Below are 23,891 nucleotides of genomic sequence, written 5' to 3' on the forward strand. Positions count from 1 at the left end.
GTTAGCGCGGGGGCTGTGCGGGTATACGGGGCGTTCCCTCCCCGATTGCCATCTCGACCTGTCGCGTACTATAGGTACCAATGAAAAAATAATCAAACTTGAGTTTAGTTTAATATTTATATTAATATCTTAAAAATATGAATTTCACATAGATAATTCACTTATCAAAGTCAAACAAAACACTATATAAATCAATTATTCAAACAAATACTACAACATTTAGCATAAAACAGATGTCAGCTCATTTCACAATTATTATAAGATTAATTAAAAACAAAATCAAGAAGAAAAACAGACACAAGTGAAAGTATAAAAATTATAATACTCTTATCAAATCATAAAAGTAGCCTCATGAGGGCTGGAGTGCTATAGTTTATTAGATAATGCATTGCTCGCATTGAACACTGGTATTTTGGCAAGCACGACGAAAACTGCTCAGTAGGTTGTCACACTACGTGCGTCTATCATTTGTTAATTGTTATTAAAAGTCATCGCTCATTAGAGCCACCCGGCACCCAACCACCGACTTGCATCGTGCAGTCAGTAGATCGCCTCGTTCACTGACGCTTCGGAGTTGATGTAGTAAGTGTATGTCCATAGTAGTCCTTATAAAAAAACTGGCCAAGTGCGAGTCAGGCTCGCGCAATGAGGGTTCCGTACTATAGTCGTATTTTTTCGACATTTTGCACGATAATTCAAAAACTATGATACATAAAAATAAATAAAAATCTGTTTTATAATGCACAGGTAAAGCCCTTTCATACGACACCCAACTTGATATAGTTATCTCACTTCGAAAGTTGAAAATACTAATTATTAGTTCCTAATTTAACCTAACCCTAAATTCACTGTTTTCAGATTTTTCCCCAAATGTCAGCTATAAGATCTACCTACCTGCCAAATTTCATGATTCTAGGTCAACGGGAAGTACCCAGTAGGTTTCTTGACAGACAGACAGACAGACAACAAAGTGATCCTATAAGGGTTCCGTTTTTCCTTTTGAGGTACGGAACTCTAAAAATACTAACCTTACGAGACGACGCAGTGCAGTTCGGGTGCCGGGTGGCTCTAATGAGCTATGAGCATAAGGGAATGTTCATACGTCCCTACAGCGCGCGTCTACAAGAGCGCGCTTATCTGCGCTTTCTTGTGAAGTTGTGAACGCCTTTATACGATTCCTATTGTGCAGACACTGGCAAACAACTTTATCAAATGCGCAGTCAATCTTTAAATCTCTTTGGCGGACCGAAGGGGACGCGAGGGGACTTCTACTGCGCGGGAGCACGCGATTGGTCGGTCACTACGCTGCTTTTGCTCAAGTGGTTTGTTGGTCACTTTATTACAACTTTTGCGAGCTACATTAGACGTCGCCGTCGTGTGCACCCAGCCCTACGTCAAAAATATACCTATAACGCGTAAAATCTAACTCCTCACGCGCCATTTTAACTTTTTGTGTCAAATTTCGCGTCCAAAGTACGATTTTAGTCCTTATTAAGTAAGTGGTACTTTTGACATGACAGTTGACTCATAGAGTTAAAACGGCGCGTGAGGAGTCATTTTTTACGGACTATTATCATTTACAACTGCATGTCCATATACATAAACTAAAATCTTAATTTAAATAATTTATCCTAAAACATATTAGGTATATTGAGGTAATAGATATACAATGCAAAAGCAGTGCCTATTTACTATTACACAAATCTCCAAACAAAATTGACGGTAAAAAATTTAGGAGTTAAGTTCGTTTTAAGCAATGAAATATCACATGCTTTAACTGTGAAGGAAAACATCGTGAGGAAATCTGTATGCCTGAGAGTTCTCCATAGTAATCTCAAAGGTGTGCGAAGTTTGCCAATCTGCACTGGGCCAGCGTGGCAGAAGTGACCTAAACCGAGAAGGCTTCTTTCTGAAATGAGACTCATGCACAGTAGTGGGCCGGCGATGGGTCGATCACAATGACGATTGCAAAACAAAATTTAGTCTTATCTGAATTTGCGACAGGTTAACCCAATAAGGGTTTTAACTTTTAGCAGTATACCCTCGACAAGGCCAGCTGAGATCTGTTTCAGTACAATACACCACAGTCGCCTTGTGATCAGATTGGCCTACTTGTTTTGCGCGCTAAACCTAATTTGCTATCATTCTGATAATGTTCCTAGCAGAATGGCTTGTACAGCTTTTACTACCAATTTAGTTCAGAGTTTTGTGTACAACGAAATAGGCACCAAAGTCAATAAATTAAAAATCTAAGATATAAGGCTAGTAAACATCACAAGTAAAAACAAATTGAATTAGTCTTAACTAAATAGCAAGCTGTTCCTTTTGCGGGAACTTTGTAAAAGATATATATGTACCTACTTAACTGAGAAAGATGTGAATTAAAAATGTCATGATTATAATTACGCGAATACTACTATATCTATATTTAAGTCCCTTATAATAATATATTCACTCACGCATTAGTCGCCTCAATGGCGTAGGCCTCCCCCAATTCTCTCCAAAGCTCACATATAAACATAACTTTTGACATTAAAAACTAATTTTATTATGACGATGAATGAACTGATATATTTTTATGAATTGATATTGTTTCGAATACGATGAATTTATGATCAAAAATGATGTAAAAATAATTAAATTATTGTAATAGGAGATATAATTCGAATTAACGTATTAGACAATAAAGGCTTTTTTATTTATTTATTTATTTAATCTATATCTATACTAATAAATAAAATTGAAGTGCCTGTCTGTAATATCGAAGTAACTACCTCATATTAGGCTCATATGGTCATTTGAACTGTACCATAACTGGCTCACACGTTTAAAATTAAAAATTTTGTCTGTCTGTCTGTTTGAACAGGCTAATCTTCGGAATGGCTGAACCTATTTTGACAGGACTTTCACAGACAAGTAGAAGATTAACCAGGGAGTAACACAGGCTACTTTTAACAGACTTACAAAATAGAAGGAGTTGTGTTTTTCTACCTATGTACATTAAAATCTCCGAGATTAATTCTTACTAAACCGATCTGCGTAGTTTCTTTTTTAATCGATAGAGAAATTTTGCAACATTGTTTCATAAAAAAATTGGATCCCAACTCCTCAATCCTGATGCTGCAGGGGACCTGATCAGTGATCACCTAAACTGATGGAATTTAGAAACTGTCGGTTAAAAATTGATATTGGAGATACCTAGAGTGAAGAAGAAGAAGACCTACTAAGTGAAGACTATAGTTGAACTCGAGGACCTAAATCCACGCGGGCGAAGCCGCGGGCATTACCTAGTTAAAACTAAAATTCATTGGAAAATCTAATTAGTAATTACATTAATACAGCTTGAGATTTTGGAAGTAGAGTTTAAAACTGTTGGATGAAAATCGTTTTTCATTTCGAAAATCGAAATTCGTTTCCTATCTATAATAATCTACTAGCGACCAGACCCGGCTTCGCACGGGTAGCTTATTACCATTTTCTTAGGGATCTCTAATTTTTTGAAAATACAGCCTATGTCAATAATGTAGCTTTCTAATGGTGAAAGAATTTTCAAAATCGGTTCAGTAGTTCCAGAGATTACTTCTTAAAAACAACGTCACAAACTTTACCTCTTTATAATAACAGTTTAGATTAGTATATACTTATGATAAAACTAGACGATTTCGAATAGGTACGCTCCCCATGTGAAGCCAGGGCGGGTCAACTAGGTCCCTTTTATCATCGTTGTTTGAATATTATACTCACCGACCCTTACAAAATCTCATTCATTATTAGCTTAATCTAATACACAACTGTGCCGTCGCAGTCTGAAACATTAGATATTTTTCAGGCCAAATGCGTTCCTTCCTTCATTATGTCTGTACCTGGGGTCGCGTCGACCGTCGTAATCGTAAAAGTAAACAATTAAAAGACGTTGCCACTCTAACGTGGTAATTGGTATCCTGAAAAGCATCTGTGTGCGAGTTGGCTTATTACTGCATGCGTGTTCGACGTTGCAGCTCTCACGATGTGGAAGGTGATTGGAATCAGTCGGTGAAGCACTTGCAGTCGGCGAGTATGGCGGGGAACAGCAGCGCGGCGCGCCTCGTCCCACTGCAGGGAGCTACCATTCGCTATCACCAACCAATAGCACTGCGGGCGTCCGCGACGCCACGGTAATGTTATCTATACAGTATTGTAACTCAGCCGTATCTTTGAAATAAATACCTACCGCAGCGCGGTACGTAAACATGCGATAGGGCTACCCGCCTCCAGCATTTTAATTACATTTGCTTACTTTGTGTTTAAATATGTACTTGTTATTTGCCTACTTTTTTTTTACGTAGATACAAGTTAGCTCTTGACTGCTAAGATGATAGCGGGCTAACCTGGAAGGGGTATGGCAGTTTTTATTAAACCCATACCCCTTTGGTTTCTACACGGCATCGTACCGGAACGCTAAATCGCTTGGCGGCACGGCTTTGCCGGTAAGTTTGTGTTTAAATATGTACTAGAACTTATTTTTAGTGAAAAAACCGCGCGGTTATTAAAAAAACAAAACACCGTCCGTTCGTCACTGCGGCACAGTCGCGACTGACTGCACCGCGAGCGCACCGCGAGATCGAGGCGCGTAGGTATAGCTCGCGTTTCGCCCGTTTGTATAAAGTTGGAATACTGCATAGATAACATTACCGTGGCGACGCGCCACCTACCACCTAACGCATAAACTTGTAAACGTCGCATTTTATAGTGAAACTATTTGGTATCAGGAGGTAAGTCACCTGATGTCGGTTAGCACGGCGGAGAGCAGCCGCTTGTCTGTGAGCGTGATGGTCCCGATCTCGTCCTCCTGCAGGAACGCACATTCGCCGGCATCGAGTGCATGTGACGTTGCCACTCCGAAGCATGAACTTGGCAACGTGGTGTCGTGTGGTGGAAGTGGTTGGCATCAGCCGGTGAGGCACCTGGAGTCGGCGAGTATGGCGGCGAGCAGCGGCTGGTCGCGCAGCGCGGCGCCGAGCTCGGCCTCGTCCCACCGCAGGCGCAGGCGCCGAGTGCGCGCGCTGCCCGCGCCCCCCGCACCGCCGCACACTCGCAGCGCACCCCGCTCCTCGAGTAGCGAGCAGGAACATGCCATCTCACTCACGTCCAGGGGAGCGATGTTCCGCGCCTTGGCCACCCTGATTAAATTAGGATTATGATAATACTAGCTGATGCCCGCGACTTCGTACGCGTGGATTTAGGTTTTTAAAAATCCTGTGGGAACTCTTTAATTTTCCGGGATAAAAAGAAGCCTATGTCCTTCCCCGGGTTGCAAGCTACCTCTGTACCAAATTTCATCGTGGTAAATTAAAACTACCTGACTATTCATAAGCACTTGTAAAAAGTTTACATGAATAAAAAAAAAAAAACAAAAAAACATCAAAATCGGTTGAACGGTTGAGCCGTGAAAAGCTAGCAGACAGACAGACACACTTTCGCATTTATAATATTAGTATGGATTATTATACTTTTAAAGGTAGACTTTTGAGTCAAGCGTCTGCGGCGTCAGTGAAGCTGCAGATACAAATATGCGCAGCGATACTGACTACGCCGACTAGAACCTAGACCCGTAAAGCCAATCAATAAAACTGACGACCTCCCTGGCACAGTGGTAAAGCGCTGTGGTCTTGTTAGTGGGAGGTCCCAGGTCCGATTCCCGGCAGGAGTGGAATTTTATAATTTCTAAATTTTTGGTCTGGTCTGGTGGGAGGCTACGGCCGTGGCTAGTTACCACCCTACCGGCAAAGCCGTGCCGCCAAGCGATTTAGCGTCCCGGTATGATGCCGTGCAGAAACCAAAGGGATATGGTTCAATAAAAACTGGCATAATTCTTCCAGGTCAGCTCGCAACCGTTTTAGATTGCATCATCACTTACCACCAGCTGATATTGCAGTCAAGGGCTAACCTGTATAATATGAATAAAATAAAATAAACTCACCTTTTATAAACATCATGCAGTTTTCCCATTACAATTTCCTTGCTTTTCCCCTTAGTCAACATCAACATAAGACTGCACAGGATCAACTTTTGTTGCATCGGTAAGCTGTTTTCCACGTCTGCATCAATTCTCCTACATCCACCGTAGACGTCGTTGAGAACTTCTAGAACTTGCTTTAGTTCTACGGTGACTGATGAATCCTTCAGCATTTTATCTACAGATTGATTCTCCGAGAATTTACTATGTATTGCGAGATCAATAACCCTCCGTCCTATGTCTAAAGCTCCTCGCATATCTCCGGATACGGCGGCAATTTTGGCTAAAAAAGAAAATCTCTTAAGTGAAAGCTATAATTTAAAATTGATAAATTTATAATATAATTTAAAATCTATAATTTAAAAATGAATCACTAAATGTGTTAGTCATTGCAAATCTCGAGAACAGCTGAACCGATTTCGCTAATTCTTTTTTTTGAATATTCCTTGAAGTATGAGGATGGTTCTTACAGAGAAAAATTTAAAAAATTTGAATCGACTGTTAGGCGGAACGAAGTTCGCCAGGGCAGCTAGTTTGCCATATAAGTGAGTAGGAAATTCACGTTTCCACGAGCGAAAAGGAAAGTACGAACAGCAGGAAATATGAGGATTTACAAAATGTTTATAACAATGTACACATAGGTACTAGTGCCAAAGTGGTAAGGATTTTAGGTCTAAGGATTTGAGTGAGGTTCACGCTTCAGTTAGCTCATTGAATCTTTTTCCAGAGCTAAGATATTATGGAAAATGAAACGATCTTATTAGTGAGGCAACCCACCACAAGACAATGCTATATGTTTCCACTGGCATGTATCAATATACACATCCCAGTCGAAAGGTATCCTCGCTCATACCTAACAAAGACAAGGCCTGAGAGAACCAGAACTTCGTTATTTTATAAAATAACTAAGGTCTGGCCCTCACGGGCTCTTAGTTCATAGGAGGTAGGCAGGTTAATATCATTTTGTAAATTACCTGCAAGCATCTGTAGCGCAACAGGCGAGAACACATTAGTGGTGTCCTCAGCAGCTAGCTCGTGTGTGAATATATCGATGATCTGCTGCTTGGTGTAGGGCGGGAAGTGTAGCGTGGCAGGTCGAAGGTTCGCTCGAGTTTGCAGTCTTGGGAGCGAGCGCTGCGTCAAATCCAATGAGTTTGCAATCCCTATTAATACTAGTCGAGTTTCCGGTGCGGATGCCCACTCGAATATAGTGTACAGTACTGACTGTCGCTTGCTATCTAATTGATCGATCTCATCTAAAATTAGTAGGCTGTAAGTAATAAAAAGAAACAAGTAAAACATTGTTCTGCAAGTGAATATGTCTCAAACAAAACTTTTTTTATTTGTTAAAAGAATCGCCACTTTCAAATAAAGATGATTTAAAAAATGATCTTTATCGCAAACATATCATGCACTTTAGCACTTGGATATACCGGTAGTCGATCCAGCATCTCTGCAGCGACCTTCACCGAGTCTTCGATTCAGGGGAAACTTCGGCTAAGTTTCCATCGAATCGAAGACCGCAAAGCGGCGCAACACCGTGGAGTGTGGAAGCCCCTACAAGAGGCCTATGTCCAGCACTAGTGGACATAGTCGCTTGTAGGGTTATGGGTACCAAATGATTATTATGTAGATACAACATTTTTAATTACAAAATACTTACACGAGCTTGTGTTTTTTAAATAAATATTTTTCAATAGCGCTAAGACAAGCTTTCTCGCTTGTGCCTGAAGTTGTTATCTGCAACTCTTTGCAAATCCTACAATAAATGTTCGCCGCCGATTTCATCGTCGTACAATTAATATACACTTGCTTATATCCATCGTGTATCTAAAACAGTAGACTAACAGTAAAAATCAAGCAAAAATTATTATTAGTATTTAAATGATCAAACAGTTCTTTAAAAAAACTAAGAGTAAAAAGTAAAAATTAGCAAGGTTGAATAATATTACATAGAGATTAGATAGCATGTCCATCTCCGAGTATATGCATTATGCAATACTAAAAAATATTGATTAGAATTGAGATGATGCCTATGTCAAAAAGAAATTATTTCTTAGGAATTATTAAATACATGGTCTTTCAAAATTCGTAGAACCCACGTCCAATGTGATAGTTTTAAGTTTGCTAACCATTTACCGATTTAACTAGAAAAATACTGATCTGACTAGTAGTCATCATCCCTATTGCCCTTGATTTCTCTTGGCTCAAAGAAATCCTGTTGTAGTAAATAATCTCTAGAGTAAAATAACAGGTCTAAATCTTTGCTATCTCTTTCTTCCTGCAAAAAAGGATAGTACTAGATTTACACCTGTCAATTTAGTTTAATGTTTAGAGAGGTGTACAAGAGACATCAGGGGCCATATTACTGATCTATACAATTATACACTACATAGAAGCTGTTATAGCCTAGTGGTTAGGACGTCCGCCTTCTAATCGGAGGTCGGGGGTCCGATCCCGGGCACGCACCTCTAACTTTTCGGAGTTATGAGCGTTTTAATTAATTAAATATCACTTGCTTTACCGGTGAAGGAAAATGACGTGAGGAAACCTGCATGCCTGAGTTATCCATAATGGTGGTGGTTCTCTCAAATTGGTTCTCAAAGGTGTGTGTGAAGTCTACCAATCCGCACATGGCCAGCGTGGTAGACAATGGCCAAAACCCTTCTCAGTCTGAGAGGAGACCCGTGCTCTGTAGTGAGCCGGCGATGGGTTGATCATGATGATACAATTATACTCTACATAAGTTATTTCGATAGTTTACCTTTGGAATTTGTAAAATGTACGATAAACTCGCAGTTTTGCCCGTACCGGGTTGTCCAGAAACATATAAAGAAGCGGATTCGCCCTTGTCAAGTTGTTCAGTTAAAAAATGCTGTAAAAATTCTATTTCCTTTTCTCTACTCACAAGTGGTTTTAGAGTGTTCTCTGTAGGACTATTTCTGTAAAATTTAGAAAGTTCATTAGATAGTTCGCACTTCGCACCATGTCGCAAGACAGCGATTTGGTACTTCTTCAGAGCCCTTGATGCGAGTTTCATTGTGTTGAAGTCATTCACATTTTATAGTAGTCAGCAACAAAGCTAGATTTGCACCCGCCAGTACAAGCAACTATGGACAGGTGCATACCTAGCTTTGTTGCTTACTGTACCTACGCGACAGGTCGAGATGACAATCGGTGGGGACGCCCCGCACAGCCCTCGCGCTAACCCAGTGCGCGATGGCGCAGGTGACGTGCGGGTGTGCGGAACGTCCCCCTGCCTCATACACCGATTGCCATCTCGACCTGTCACGTGATATAGGTACAAGTGACGCCAAACTAAAATGCAGTGATAAAAATAGCCTAGACGTATGCCTTCCAATCGGAGGGTCCGGGGTTGGATCACAGGCACTCTAATTTTCCAGTTATGTGCGTTTTAACGTTAGGCAGACGCTAACGTCTGGCACTGACCTAGGTAGCTATTTGCTGACGCTATCTGCATTTTCAGAACCCCCGATGCAAGTCTCGTGCGACTATCATCATTCATCATTCATTTGGATTATAGGTACTAAAGATAACTTGCAGGCGTGGAATGCTCAACAAGCAGCTCGAAAAGCGCAATATGAAACTTTGAAACTTTGATTGTCTGTCTATGATGCTTATTTCATGTTTCATAATTTGTTTTTCATGAGAAGGTAAGTATTTATATTTTCAATAATTTATTCAAATTGTTCTGTAGGAGGAACTCCATATAGAATGCGCTTTTACGAAAACTATAAAATCTTTTACTTGGGATACAGATTGGCAAGAATTCTGTAAGTATATTAAAGAGTATTTAAACCAAGGCTAATGTACCTACCTGTAGGGGTTATCTATACTAATAATATAAAGAGGTAATGTTTGTTTGTAGGGGGTAATGTCTGGAACTACTGAACTGATTTTAAAAATTGTTTCACCAGTAGAAATCTACATTATCCTGAGTGACAGGCTATATTTTATTTTCAAGCACCCGCGCGAAGCCGGGGCGGGACGCTAGTTAAAAATAAAAAGTTTGTAAGTACAAGTAATGAACTCACTCAATATTTGGGGAATGTATGGTATCTTTTTGTGCACAGTTCTTTTGCTTTCTTGAAATTTTCTTTGCAGAACACACATCTGAAAGTTAATAAAAAAACTTGTTAGCTATGTCATAACATGGGTAAGGTAGGGTTCCATAGTCATGCTTAAAACCCCTTCTTACTGTAAAACAAAAAGAAAAAACAAAGCTTGAAACAATTTCTTGAGTGAGTCAGATTTGAACAGATATAGGTACTAGGTACTAACCATCCGTAACATTTGCTTCTGTGATCTTATCTTCTAGTTTCCTTTTCAAAGGACTTTTCAAAATGTCAATATTTAAAATGTCTTTATTTTCATTATTAGATTTGATTTTTGTTTCATTATAATAAGCTCGTTTTCGGGATTTGAAGGGAATAGTTGCTTGTAGCGACGCCATCTGTAATTAAATTAATATTTATTTACAAATATAATTTATATCTAAGAATCCATTTAATTGTATTAAACAAAAACATAATTTTACCTTTGACTTACATTAAGAACCTACTTTTCCTTTTAGAATTTCAATAATACTATGATAAAAGAAAATATCACGTTGATCAAAAGTATTTTATTTAAATTCATCACATTTTAAAACATAAAACCAAAATTTTGGTCCTACAATTAGTTCAAACAATCTTATATCAACACATAAAACATAACACATGATTAATTTTGATTTTGTAAAAAGAAAAAAAAACATTTTGTTGTTATTGAGTTAAAAAAAAGTAGTAATCATAATTAAAATAATAATTCATACATCTAGTACCTATCATAAGTGTAAAAATGTAATTATTATGTACCCAATTAAATAATTTATAAAAATGCATACTGTAACTGTTATATATTCAATGTCGCAAGATATAAAAATATGATATTAATCATCCCTATTAAAAATATTACAGTATAATATGTACACAAACAAAAAAAATGTAAACTCATTCAATGAATTAAATATTTGTAAGTAATTGATATAATCAAAAATTTATAACTGTACTGTTAGTTCACACTGCTGTGAAATACAGACTAAGTATCAGTAATATGTATTAATAAATTAATAATAGTTAATCTGCAAACTTGGAACCCAGCCTTATACTATGATTATTGATTAATGTTTATTATACCCACTTATTGTTTATCTTTGTTATTAAAATCGTTTTGGGCTGAATGCGACATATTTGACATGTTTTTAAATAAATCATATTGTCTTTGTGCTTTAAGCCAAGCATTTTGCATTTCCATTTGATGTCTCAGCATAGCTCGATGAGCGTGAGATAACAGTTGTGGCTGCGTTAGATAATCAGCCGGAGAATTTATAGGTTGACTAATATTCATTGTGGGAGTTATGGGTTGTCTTATGCCTGTCACCTTGCTAGGAGGCATTTGTGGCTTAATAGATTTAATGCCTGCTTTGGATGGCCCTGGAGAAGCTTTGGGGGGCTCAACTTTTGGTGTGCTTGTATTGGGTAACTGAGTGCTTGTAATTTGATTTGACTGATTCATGTTCAGTTCAGTAGATGTACTATTTGCTTGCTTCTCCTCTGCAATGACTAGCTTTGGGGAAGAGCTAGGCGAGCGAGTTTGTGATCTTGGTGAAGGTTGAGTTGCACTGGATGAATTGTGAGGGTAATTAGGGGATGGAATAGTGGGGCTTGCATTGTTTGTCTGTTTCATCTGATTGTTCTGTGGATTTGGGTCTGGTCGAGGAGGTGGGTTAACTTGTGATCCATTAGCATTAATTTTATCAAGTTTTAATTGATTTATAGTACTTGCAGACGGCACTCTCAGTGGTGGAGCACTAGTCGGAAGGCTTCTGTTTGAAAAGCCTGCATAGCTGTTTGCTGGAGCCATTGGCATTGGTACTGCTTTTGAAGGGATGTTCTGTTTCTTAGCCAAATTAGCTATAGATTGCATTGTCTCAAAGGCTTTAGTGTGTTGCGGTCCTAACTGACTTTGGATGTTATGTGGAGTGGACAAATCTAGTGCAAGTGCCTTACCTTCCATATTGCCTACATTTGGTGGATTTGGTTTAGCAATAGTGGTATTAAGTTTATTTGCAGCAGTGAATGATTTTGGTGTAGCAGGTACCAGCTTGGGGACTTGAGTTTTGTTTTTAGGCAGTTTAGACTTTTTGTCTGACTGTAATGATTGGAGTTGTTGCTCAAATGTTTGTTGGAATGTAATTGGCTGTGTAAAATTAGCACTCTGTTTAGCTAATTTAGTATCAGAAATGGGTTTCAAATTAGGTACAGGACCCTTTGCGGAAGTTTCAGATGATTTAGTGGGTGGTTTTGGAGGTCCTGTATTATTTTCAGATTTATTAGGCACATTATTTTTATCAATATTAGGTTCTGGTTTGTTTAATTTCTTAGGATCAGTGTCAGGCAATTTAAGAATCTCAATGTAATTATGCACTGGAGGACTAGGCACCTTATGAGCACTGGTAGTAGAAGCAGTTGAAAGGTTTTTATTAACAATATTCTTTTTTGGGTCAGAATTGTTAGGGTCAGAGGGGCTGCGAGGATCTAATTTCTGATCAGTCAAAGTGATAGACAATGATGATGGTATATTGATTTTACATGAATCAAACAGTGACTTTAACGGATCACCTGATGATGGTGGTGTGCTAGGTGTGGGAAGGGATGTTTTAACTTGTGACAATATTTTACTTCTATCAATTGTCGGATCACAGTTATTAGCCAAAAGATCCATTCGCAATTTTCCAATAGGTGGCCCTTTACTTTGTGTTGTCGGAATAGGAGGTATACTGGGCTTAAGATCAGGCATTTTCTTTATTATAGGTTTAGGAAGTTCAACATGTTTAACATTAGATGATGGTGTTTCAGGCTTAGGTATTTGGAGTTTAAGAGGAGATACAGTTTTCTGTACTAATGGAGAGGGCTGTGGAGCTGAAGGTACGTCAGATGGTTTACGTTTGGGGGACGAGATGGTCTGAGGCACTGCCACTGGTCTTTTTTGTGCAGGACTATCTAAATGTTGTTTTAAAGTAGGAAATTGTTGTGGTTTAACTTCTTTCGAAGGCATTTGAGTATTATTACTTGCATTAGGAAGGTTGGGTTTTGGGGTTTCATCTACTTTTTTTACTTTATCAACTAAATCAAGTGTTGGTTTTTGAAGGTGATCATTTAAATTAGATATTTTTATGGTTCCTATACCACTGCTACCTGTTTGAGGTAAGGGTATTTTTGTCTTCTCTATCTCTATTTTAATTTTTTTCATTTCAGGTAACATTTTTGAACTTTCAAATTTCCTTTTCAAAGTAGCATCAGTTTTTGTTGCACTAGCCAAACATTTATTTGGACTGTCTTTTGGTGGCGTTTTTGTTTCACTAGCATTGGGCTTGTTAGACGGAGAGTTTGATGTAGTAGAAGTACTTTTAGCTGTTAATTCAAATGAATTTAAAAACTGTGACTTCTCCACCTCATCATCATTCTTTTTTACTGGCGAAGAGCATCTTGGTGTCTGGGCTGAAGCAGAATCTTGTGCATTTGTATCCTTCACTTTCTGTCCTAATGCTTCGTTTTTCTTTGTAGTATCACCTACTTTCTTTGTATTATTATCATCAGGCATTGGACTGTTGGTACCGGAGGAAGCTTCCGAGCCCTGATCGTTTACGTTAGGGGCTGGACTGCTCACATTTGTGTCTTCAGTACATGTAGGACTGGATTTTCTATCAGGAAAATGGGTTCCTTTTCTATTTATATCAAATAATCTATTCCGAATTGCAACATAATCAATTATTTGGTAAAAAAATCTCATTGGTTCATTCCTTTTCCAATTATAAATGTAAGCAATATCCATGAGTGTATAATAATCTGGCAACGGAACTCTTTTGTATAATATGTCAATAGCGAACTGTGTGCTATCAATATCAAATTTCATACTCAAAAACTTTTTTAAATGACTTATATTGACAACAGCCGGACATTGCAAGAATCTCCTAGTAGTCAGTGAAACTGAAGGTGGCTCATTGCTGTCTGAAGATTTGCTGGATATACTATCAGCATCTGTAATATCAGCATATTCCAAGGAAAAAGATATCACATCCTCTGGACTAAAAATTATTCTTTCTGTATCTTCTCCTCTCTGTTCTGGTGTAGCAGATGCAGCTTGACCTGGCCTAGATGCATAGAATTGCTGACGGCGTTCCATCTCTTTTTGAAACAGACCAGGCACTAGTTTGTACACTATATCTTGCAGAGCTTTATCAAGTTTGATGTTAGGTTTTGCGGAATTAATCATCATTTCACAAACTGGGCAGTAGCTTTTCACTTGCAGATGTTTTATAATACAGCTACGGCAGAACGAATGTAAACATTCGACGATGGTAGTTGCATCGATGTAGTAACCTCGACACAAGGGGCACGTAATTTGTTCGTTGACTTCACCAAGTAGTGTTCTTTGAGGTACCACTACACTATTGTTTTGTTCAGTCATTTTTACGACTTTTTTATCCGATTGTTTGTTAGAAGTAACCATTTTTAATGAGCATTACCAGCGTCACCAAATAACGGGGGAAACACAGGAGCCAATTAAATAGCATCCCCAAACAAAAAGTATTATTTCACTATATCGTTGTATCACGTTAACAAATCACATACGTTTTCAAATTACATTGGTGATAAATTAACTTTTAAACATTTTAGTTTTTAAATGCGCATCGATATTTTATAAGAAAGAGTCGGTCAGTCGACAATCGACATGGCGGATATTCGCTAAGTTGGCAACCCTGTGACCCTGTCCATTATTAGTGGTTATGTATTAGCAAATAAATTCTAACAAAACAAACTGTAAATAAGATGCAATTTAAAGTAAATGCCATAAAAGAAACAAATTACGGTCATAATACTTAGGCTTTAGATAGTAAACTTACCCTAATTCTTATGAAATTGTATGCATTGTGTCGTCCCAAATTACAGAAACGATTTTGGCGCGAATATTGTCCTGAACTGTCAAAGTCAATATTTTAAAAACAGATAAATATAGGATAAATAACAGCTGATTTGAGTGCTGCCAGGTTATATAATTTTCATTTTATTTTATCTATGGTATTCGAGTTACAAAAGCGGTTTCTAAAATCGCCCTGCGAGCCTGTCCGAACGTGGTTCGAACCATGTCGGAATGGTCGGAACCTTGTCGGAACGTGTACTGCTGAATAAATTCATCGCTTTAGTTAGTTATAAATCATAAAATAAAATAAAAACGATCAGGGGGCACGGCAGTGCTCCCGCCAAGACGAGCCGAACTAAAAGACGGGTTTCAAGTTCCAAACCGACTTCACTACGAACGAAGCAGGCATTATTATACAATAATCAAATTATTATATTTAAATAATTAAATTATTGTACAATCTTATACGAATCCCGAAATATCTTTATGTAAATCCCGTGGTAAAATCTGCATCAATCACGAAGCACAAAGCACGAAGGGGATGGCGGGGTCTGTAAGTCCCCTGTAAGTAAATCTGTAATCCCCTTCGTGGTTATTTGTTTTTAAAATACCTAGAAAAAGGAGCCCCGCAAGCGGGGCTCCGTCGACTTGGCCTCCATCGCATAGTGAGGGGTCTCTTCCCTCCAGCCCCCACTTCGGTAATTATTTGGTGAAATAAATTTATAATGATAACTATTTTAACATTTGCATTTTGCAAAGTAAAACATTTGTTAATAGAATATTTGTCAAATGTTTTTTTGTAAAATGATATGTTTGCGGAATAACTAGGTACGACGTTTGTGACTTGATTAGTTTTTGAAGCGTTTTTGGTGAAATGATCATTTGTTGTACCTACGTTTTTTTTCATCATTAGTGAACCATGAATGAATTAGGGAATGATTGGTGCATTATTACAATCCCAATTGTTGTGATTGGCTGAATTTGTGCTATTCTTGTTGCAACAATGCATTGTTCCCAATAGTGAGCGAGCGTCAACCAGTCAGAGGTGATTGCGATCGTGACATTCTACCACAATCGCGCAGCATATCATGGCTTTGATTATAAAAAATAGTGAAGAAAATAAAAACGTAGCATCCTTGGAAGCCTAGAATAAAATAAGGCGGTAGGTAACCCTAATTTTAGGCCTCCCAAGGTCTCAAGGAACTTATCTATATTTTTTACTTATTTATTTTACAAGAAACGGGAATTAAAAAAGTTTTTGATTCTGCATTGCAAATTAACTATTTATCTATTTAGATTTTATTATATAAAAAAAATCTTATTAAAATGGAAAAATAGATGACCAAACACCTCCTTCGTCATAAGATTCTACCAATAAAATAATTTAAGATAGTGAAATGATACTGAAACATGGCATGATAGACCATTGGCCCTACCGCGGTTGTTTGACAGCTACAATGTCACGATCGCAATCATCTCTGATTTGTTAATGCTCGCTCACTATTGGCCACAATGCATTGTTGCTCATTGTTGCAAAAAGAATCGCACAAATTGAACAATTGAGATTGTAATAATGGTTGATGCAGGTTTTAGACAATCGCCCCGCAGGTTAGTATGTGCACTAAATCATACTGGGTTTTTTTTTCTTAAAACGCCCATTACATTATCCAATTTGCAGAGCGCTAGATCTAGTGCTGCAGCGCGATTAAAAAAGAGCTAACTTATTACACTAAACTAGCTAGCAAAGCTAGTTATTTTAACATCCTTTCACTGTAGTCGTAGTGGTAGTGATCGTCATCCAAACCTCATCTTTCGAAGAGCACTTAACGAATATGGCACCATCAAAACACCAGAAAGTTGGCATTGCTTTAGCAATGGTGTCGAGTTTAATGAGGAGTAGTAAAAAAGACGCAGAAAATGTGGCTAATTCCGTTAAATACAATCTCTAAACTAAACTTAAATGGCACGTCTAAATCTATTGCTATCTCTTTCATAATTTTGCTTGCGGAAAAGGATAGCACTAGATTTAGACCTGTTAAATTAGTTTAGTTTAGAGATTGGGTACAAGAGAATCGGCCCCAATGTTGAATCAAGGAATATTTATTGCTGAGACAAAAATTGACAAATATGAACATTGTGAACGTATTGGAGCCATCTGATTTTAGAATTTTTTTAAGATTGGGATCTTCACTTCACAGCATATTAGCTAGTGTTTGGCACGCTAGAACGCTTAGCGCGCTAACTCATCTAGCGCTTTGCAAATTGGATAATGTAATGGGCGCTTTAATAAGGGCGTAATAATTAATGGCAATTTTTTACTGAAACTGGGGTAAAACCAAAATCAAAAGTGGAAACACTAGACCAAATGTCAATTGCCAATCGCCATTTGTGGTTTTCTTTCTTTCAAAGTTGACAGCACGAGAGGACCCATCTTTCTGTATCTGAAAATATTTTAACAATCGCAAGAGCCTCGTTTCTTTAAAAATTACTAGCCTTAAGGCTTAAACTTTTCAAATATGAGGGCTAAGGTATTTTAGTGCTACTTTCAGTTAAATATGGTGTTTTTATGTTGTGGGAAGGAAATGCCGCATTTAATATTTTTGTTGTATTTTGTTTCAGTGGCGTAAGAAGCGCATGCGAAGGCTAAAGCGTAAACGTAGGAAGATGCGTGCGAGGTCTAAATAAAAGGTAAAGTTTCATATTCTCTGTATTTAGTACCCATGTAAAAAAACCATGCTTTTAATCCAAATTCACAGCACTTTCGAAACCAGTTGTTTGACATTTCACACAATTTATTGTAATTATTAAGTCAAAATATATATGTCTGGATAGGTTAGAATTTTCCATAGTTCATGTGGAATAGGTATTCTCAGTGAATTTAATGTCTACCTTTATTTGAGAACTAAGTACCCATTATAGTATACAGCATGTTAAGTAAAACTAGAAAGTTGTTATATGGTATTTAACATGCTGCACTAATTATTGTAAGTTGCCTAGGTTTGTGTGCCTTTTTTCTTAGGAATTTCCATAAAGAATATTTTAGTTCTATTTAGTTTTAAAAACGATAATACTGAAAGCTAACTTACCAACAGTAGTAGTAATAATAATCAGCCATGTAAATATTATTTAGCACCTCATGGACTTTAATCATGTAGATGATTTTAGCACCGCATGTTCATACGGAAGCATGTGGGTTGGATCTCGCAAAGAGATCCATAAATCCATACTAACCATTTCTATGCTGTGGCTCGATCTGATAAACGTATGCAAGCTGAATTTGTATAAATGAAGAAAATATTGATTAAGCTGTAGATCTGGTTAGATATTTTGTTGCGTAAAAACTATAGAAATTACCTATTTATTTATACTAAACAGCCTCCTTGTAGTAGTGACTGCAGGACCAAGCAAAGTATGTTAGTGATATCAGAAACAATTAATGTGGCCACTGTTTAATTATATTCAACCAACACTAGTTGCTGCTAGGTTAGCCAGTGTTTTATTTTTTTTTCTCAATCTCAACCTGGAATTATTTTTCAATATTGAATAACCCTCCTAGGCAGTCGTTATCTCTTCATGAGAATAATGCAAAGAATTGGAGGGAATATTAAAAATATGTGCTTACTCCACCCTTGTGTATATTATTATGCTTAAGGACTAATAAAAGCACACATTTTTTTTTTAATTACTTGAATAGTTGTGATTTTTCCAAATTTTAATTTTTTCATGTATTTTTCAGGTACACCAGTGAGGAGAGAAGAATAATATTATCTTTTACAACTTAACTTGTGTATCAAATAAAAAATTCAAAACCCAATATTGCCTCTCCTTATTTTTACCTGACTGTGGTGTAGTCCAAAGGATGGTTATGTGTTTGATTTATTACTGACAATGAGTACTTCCCGGTGACCTAGAATCATGGAATCTGACAGGTAGGTAGTTTTATAGCACACTTATGGGGAAAAATCGAAAAACAGCGAATTTGTGGTTACGTCAATAAAATAAAATGTGTTCATGAACATTAGTATTTTCAACTTTCAAAGTAAGATTACTATACCAAGTGGGGTATCATATTCATATGAAAGGGATACCTGTACATTCTAAAACAGATTTCTATGCTAAATAGTTTTTGATTTATCGAGGCTGTAGTATGGAACCCTCGGTGCGCCGGGTCTGACTCACTAGACCATTTTTTAGGGTTCCGTACCTCAAAAGGAAAAATGGAACTCTTATAGGATCACTTTGTTGTCTTGTCAAGAAACCTACTTACGTTGACCTAGAATTATGAAATTTGGCAGGTAGGTAGGTCTTATAGCAGACGGAAAAAAATCGCACAATAAGATAACTAAGTGTATACCTATTAAGTGGGGTAATCATAATATGAAAGAGCTTCACCTGTGCACTCTAAAACAGATTTTTATTTACTATAGATCGTTTCAACGAATAGTACCTATGGCGTTATGTTGGCAGCGATGTTTTCCAGTGTTGCCACATTACCTATAATAACCTACCTCAAAGTAAGGGTGATTTTAAGTGTTTTTAGATAGATTCTTATATATTCACAAATGATTCGATTATGGTTTTCTAACGATTGCGCAAATTTCACTCATTACTTTACTACCGCGATAAAATCCGTACAAGTCGTTTCATTATAATAGTTATATTATTTGATTATCGTTTTAAAAATCTGTATCGTTAGTAATAAAAAGCATAAATTATTTAATAATTTTTATTATAATTATGATCCGACAAAAAATGCTCATCCAACGAATTTATACCTGAGAGATCGTCGTCATCTTCATCTTCCATAATATCATCATCGTCATCAGAAGTGTCGCTATCGTCTCCCACTTCAATTATGAACCTGTCCATCTCGCTATCAATAACTGGGCCATCGGCGTTATATTTTTCTTCCAATTTTTTCACGTGCTCGCATTCTTTTCTCCATTCTTCATCGGTAATCGTTGCAAAGGCTTCTTCTGTGATTTGAACGATTTTATTTGCTTCTTGACCTACGTTTCTTTCAGCAATACGTCTTTTTAAGACACTCCATATCAGCTCTATGGGGTTTAAATCGCAGTGGTAAGGTGGAAGCCTTACCACTTTATGCCCATGCGCTTCCAACATTATATCGGCTTCATAAACGGGCGGCTGTTTGTGCTCTTTTATTATTTGAAATAGCTGGGCTTTTACCATTGTTTGCAAATAAGAAAGACCATTTCTTGTCATCCAGTTTTGCATTTCTGCTTTTCTGCTTGACATTGTTGGTGCTTTGTTAAGCTGTACTGTGTGGTAGGAGGCGTTATCCATAACCACAATTGATTGGGGAGGCAGATTCGGTATTAGCTTTTCACTAAGCCACTTATTAAAATTCGTTTTATTCATATCATCGTGGTAATCGGCTGCTTGTGACCTAGATCTGAAAATCAGTTGAGCATTGGGTATGAAACCCATAGCACCACCCGCGTGGACGATAATCCAACGTGGCCCTTTGGAGTCTGGTGATAATACACCTTCTTCTTGTTCGCTTTGCCAACATTTTCCGGCGCAATATGTTGCGTGCATATATGTCTCGTCCAAATATACAACTGGGCGCTGGTTTCCGAGACGATTATTTCGCAATTCTTCCAGGTATCGATAACGCCAGGCGACAATGTCGTATCTCTCCATTAGGACTTTCCTTTTGGATCTACATTTTTTAAAATAAAACCCCATATCTTTCATTATTCTCCACAAAGTGGTACGACTTCCTTTGAAATCTATCTCGCTTTGCATTTCATGCGATAACTTTGTTAGAGTAGGCAATTCCTTTTTTACGGAATAAAATTCATGTATTTTATGCCTTATAGCACACCGTTCGAAGTCATCAAGTTCGATTCTTTTAGGCCGGGGACCGCTTTTGCGTGGTTTTGAAACCATAGTCGACGTGCTGGCTGCGACCTCACCTTCTTTGGTGATTTTAGACACCTAACCACCTTTTCGGATACACCTAAAACAAATATTTCGGTTTATTACACCTAAAACATGTATACATGCTTGCTTACAAGTAACTGCCGTTTAAAAAATTGCAGTTTAAGTGTGGAAATTATTATCTGCCACTGGTAACCCTATTTGACTAACCTGTAATGGCGGCGACGCGAGCTTGAACACATCTTAAAGGAATTAATGGGGCATTATTACGTTTTTCACGTTCACAAAATTTCTTCACCTTTAACACCATCATTCTCTCACCACTTTTCAAAGTTTTGGGCATGATTTCAGTCGAAAATCAAATAAAATAAACAAAATCTGCGGGAGCGTCTTCTCGTGACAATATGGTGCCCAAAGAGTATATAATCACTACGTCAAAGACACTACGTTTTAATGGTGCCAATGACACTGTGCCAATGACTTTGAAAGACAGGGGAGCCAACATAACGCCATAGGAACTATTCGTTGAAACGATCTATAGGTTTTTTTTATAATTTTTTAGTGTTTTACCTACACTTCAAGAAAATTACTAAATCATTTTAAATACATATCAAAAATTGCGTAACCGGCAGGACTCGAACCGGCATCTGCTGGGTTCGCGCCCGATGCCTTGACGCGACTGTTCCTGCCGGTTACGCAATTTTTGATATGTATTTAAAATTATTTAGATTTTTATTTATTTTTATGATAAATATTTTTTGATGTATCGTACAAAATGTCGAAAAAATACGACTAGTATGAAACCCTCAGTACGCGAGCCTGACCGGCCGGTTTTTTCAATTTATGAACTGGATGAACCAATCTATGAACCTTTCATTTCATAATTGGTTGGTTCACATTTTGTTCTGTGTAACATGGAATCCCATTTTGTAGTCATTATGACACCACTGAGGAGTGAGTTTGGTTGAATGTTGAAACACTCATCATGATCAACGCTCATCTAAGGAACAAAACGATGTCATCATGATCCGAGAAACAAATACCCTTGGCATATTATTATGCTCTGGATCAATATACCTACCTGGGAGAAGCAGTTTGAGTTGGAAGGTGTATGGGCTATGGCATTCATAGTCAAGGTGGACTAGTCTGTGATGTCAGTTTAAAATCTAACTGCTTTTCTATGCATCGTACCCCGGTACGCTAAACCGCTTGGCGGCACGAGCTCGCCGATAGTATTGGCAACTATAGCCCGGCCGGAGCCTCTCACCTGATAAAACTTAATTTAGAATCAAATTACCCCTGCCAGGAATCGAAACCGGGACCTCGCACTTTAAGAAAAAATTGGGAATTCGATTCGTAGTTTTTGAGCATATAAGCAATCGTTTTATATCGCGATTCAAGTCGCAGTTATGACGTATTACTAGCCAGTCTCCGTTGCGTTACACGCTGCAATGTGACGTGCTTTACTGCTCCGCTAGCAGCTCCTCGTACAAATCGAACACGCGTACGCGCGCGTTCACTATAACCTGCCGTACAGTTTTTCTTACACGTACATGCTTCAGCCTTCAGGTGACAAAATATAAATCAGCTTTTAAATTCAAGCTAATACCGGAAAATCAGAGTTCTCGGAACAATAATGGAGTTTTTTATAACCTAGATCCACGTGGACGATGTCGCGGAAACATAATAACTTTTTGAAAGTTTTGTTAGTTTTTTAGCGACTCTCGCCATATCATAGACAGTAGAATCCTTCTACTGATGTAGATTTGAAGTGTCTAACTCATTTAACTAAATTGACAGGTTATAGGTACCTACCTACCGGTAGTCTTTAAGATCCACAAATTGAAGGATTTTTCTTCTGATAGGGAAGCCACAATACAACAATGGGCCGTATGTCCGGAATAAAATGGGAGAGAGCTACACAGTGCAGGCCTATTCACAACATTATTTCATCCGATTTTCCCAAGTATTATCCGCAACCATGGAAATTTATGGTAGGTACAATGCCGTCCTATACAGAAAATATTCAAAATAGGTCAAGTGCGAGTCGGACGCCGACTGACATACGGTTTACTTTTACGGTTCATGAGATACAGCCCGCCGACTGACATACGGTTTACTTTTACGGTTCATGAGATACAGCCCGCCGACTGACATACGGTTTACTTTTACGGTTCATGAGATACAGTCCGCCGACTGACATACGGTTTACTTTTACGGTTCATGAGATACAGCCCGCCGACTGACATACGGTTTACTTTTACGGTTCATGAGATACAGCCCGCCGACTGACATACGGTTTACTTTTACGGTTCATGAGATACAGTCCGCCGACTGACATACGGTTTACTTTTACGGTTCATGAGATACAGCCCGCCGACTGACATACGGTTTACTTTTACGGTTCATGAGATACAGCCCGCCGACTGACATACGGTTTACTTTTACGGTTCATGAGATACAGCCCGCCGACTGACATACGGTTTACTTTTACGGTTCATGAGATACAGCCCGCCGACTGACATACGGTTTACTTTTACGGTTCATGAGATACAGCCCGCCGACTGACATAAGGTTTACTTTTACGGTTCATGAGATACAGCCCGCCGACTGACATACGGTTTACTTTTACGGTTCATGAGATACAGCCCGCCGACGGACAGCGGAGGCTAGTACTAGTAATTAGGGTAGAGAACGCTAAAGATCGGATACCCGGCGTGTGCTACTACTACGCTAAATAAATGTGCCTAATGCTTTTATTAGTGATCTAAACCATCTTCGCATTATTGCCTTTCTAATGAGATCGGTTTGGGGCACATCAGTTGGACAGTCAGTCAGTCTATAACGGACATAGGTAGAAGAAACATTTGTGTTTTATATATTTTAGATTTACCTAGAGATATGTGAGTAGGAAATAATATAAATAGATACACCTTTTAAAGTTATATTTCAGGAAGGACGTTCACGAATAGAATGGCTCCTGTCGTACGAATATCAAAGAATG

The 23,891-nt window shown here is 38.1% G+C and overlaps 2 protein-coding genes and 1 long non-coding RNA gene across 3 annotated transcripts; 1 reads left to right on the forward strand and 2 right to left on the reverse strand.

The window, feature by feature from the left end:
- Nucleotides 1-640: 640 nt before the first annotated feature.
- On the reverse strand, nt 641-14,800 carry LOC117986014 (polycomb group protein Psc-like). Its single transcript, XM_034972822.2, has 8 exons — nt 11,285-14,800; nt 10,298-10,469; nt 10,051-10,129; nt 8,760-8,937; nt 7,659-7,825; nt 6,970-7,265; nt 5,960-6,278; nt 641-5,159 (listed from the first exon to the last, which is right to left on the reverse strand). The coding sequence occupies exons 1-8, from the start codon at nt 14,567-14,569 to the stop codon at nt 4,928-4,930; spliced, it is 4,728 nt and encodes a 1,575-aa protein (XP_034828713.1). The 5' UTR covers nt 14,570-14,800; the 3' UTR covers nt 641-4,927.
- A 2,546-nt stretch (nt 14,801-17,346) lies between these two features.
- Nucleotides 17,347-18,794, forward strand: LOC138404442 (uncharacterized). Its single transcript, XR_011238380.1, has 3 exons — nt 17,347-17,508; nt 17,600-17,668; nt 18,717-18,794. It is a non-coding gene; the product is annotated as an uncharacterized lncRNA (long non-coding RNA).
- An 883-nt stretch (nt 18,795-19,677) lies between these two features.
- Nucleotides 19,678-20,979, reverse strand: LOC117996222 (uncharacterized). Its single transcript, XM_034984262.2, has one exon. The coding sequence runs from the start codon at nt 20,894-20,896 to the stop codon at nt 19,697-19,699; it is 1,200 nt and encodes a 399-aa protein (XP_034840153.2). The 5' UTR covers nt 20,897-20,979; the 3' UTR covers nt 19,678-19,696.
- Nucleotides 20,980-23,891: the final 2,912 nt, after the last annotated feature.

The sequence above is a fragment of the Maniola hyperantus genome, chromosome 1, assembly GCF_902806685.2.
Source record: "Maniola hyperantus chromosome 1, iAphHyp1.2, whole genome shotgun sequence".
NCBI lineage: Eukaryota > Metazoa > Arthropoda > Insecta > Lepidoptera > Nymphalidae > Maniola > Maniola hyperantus.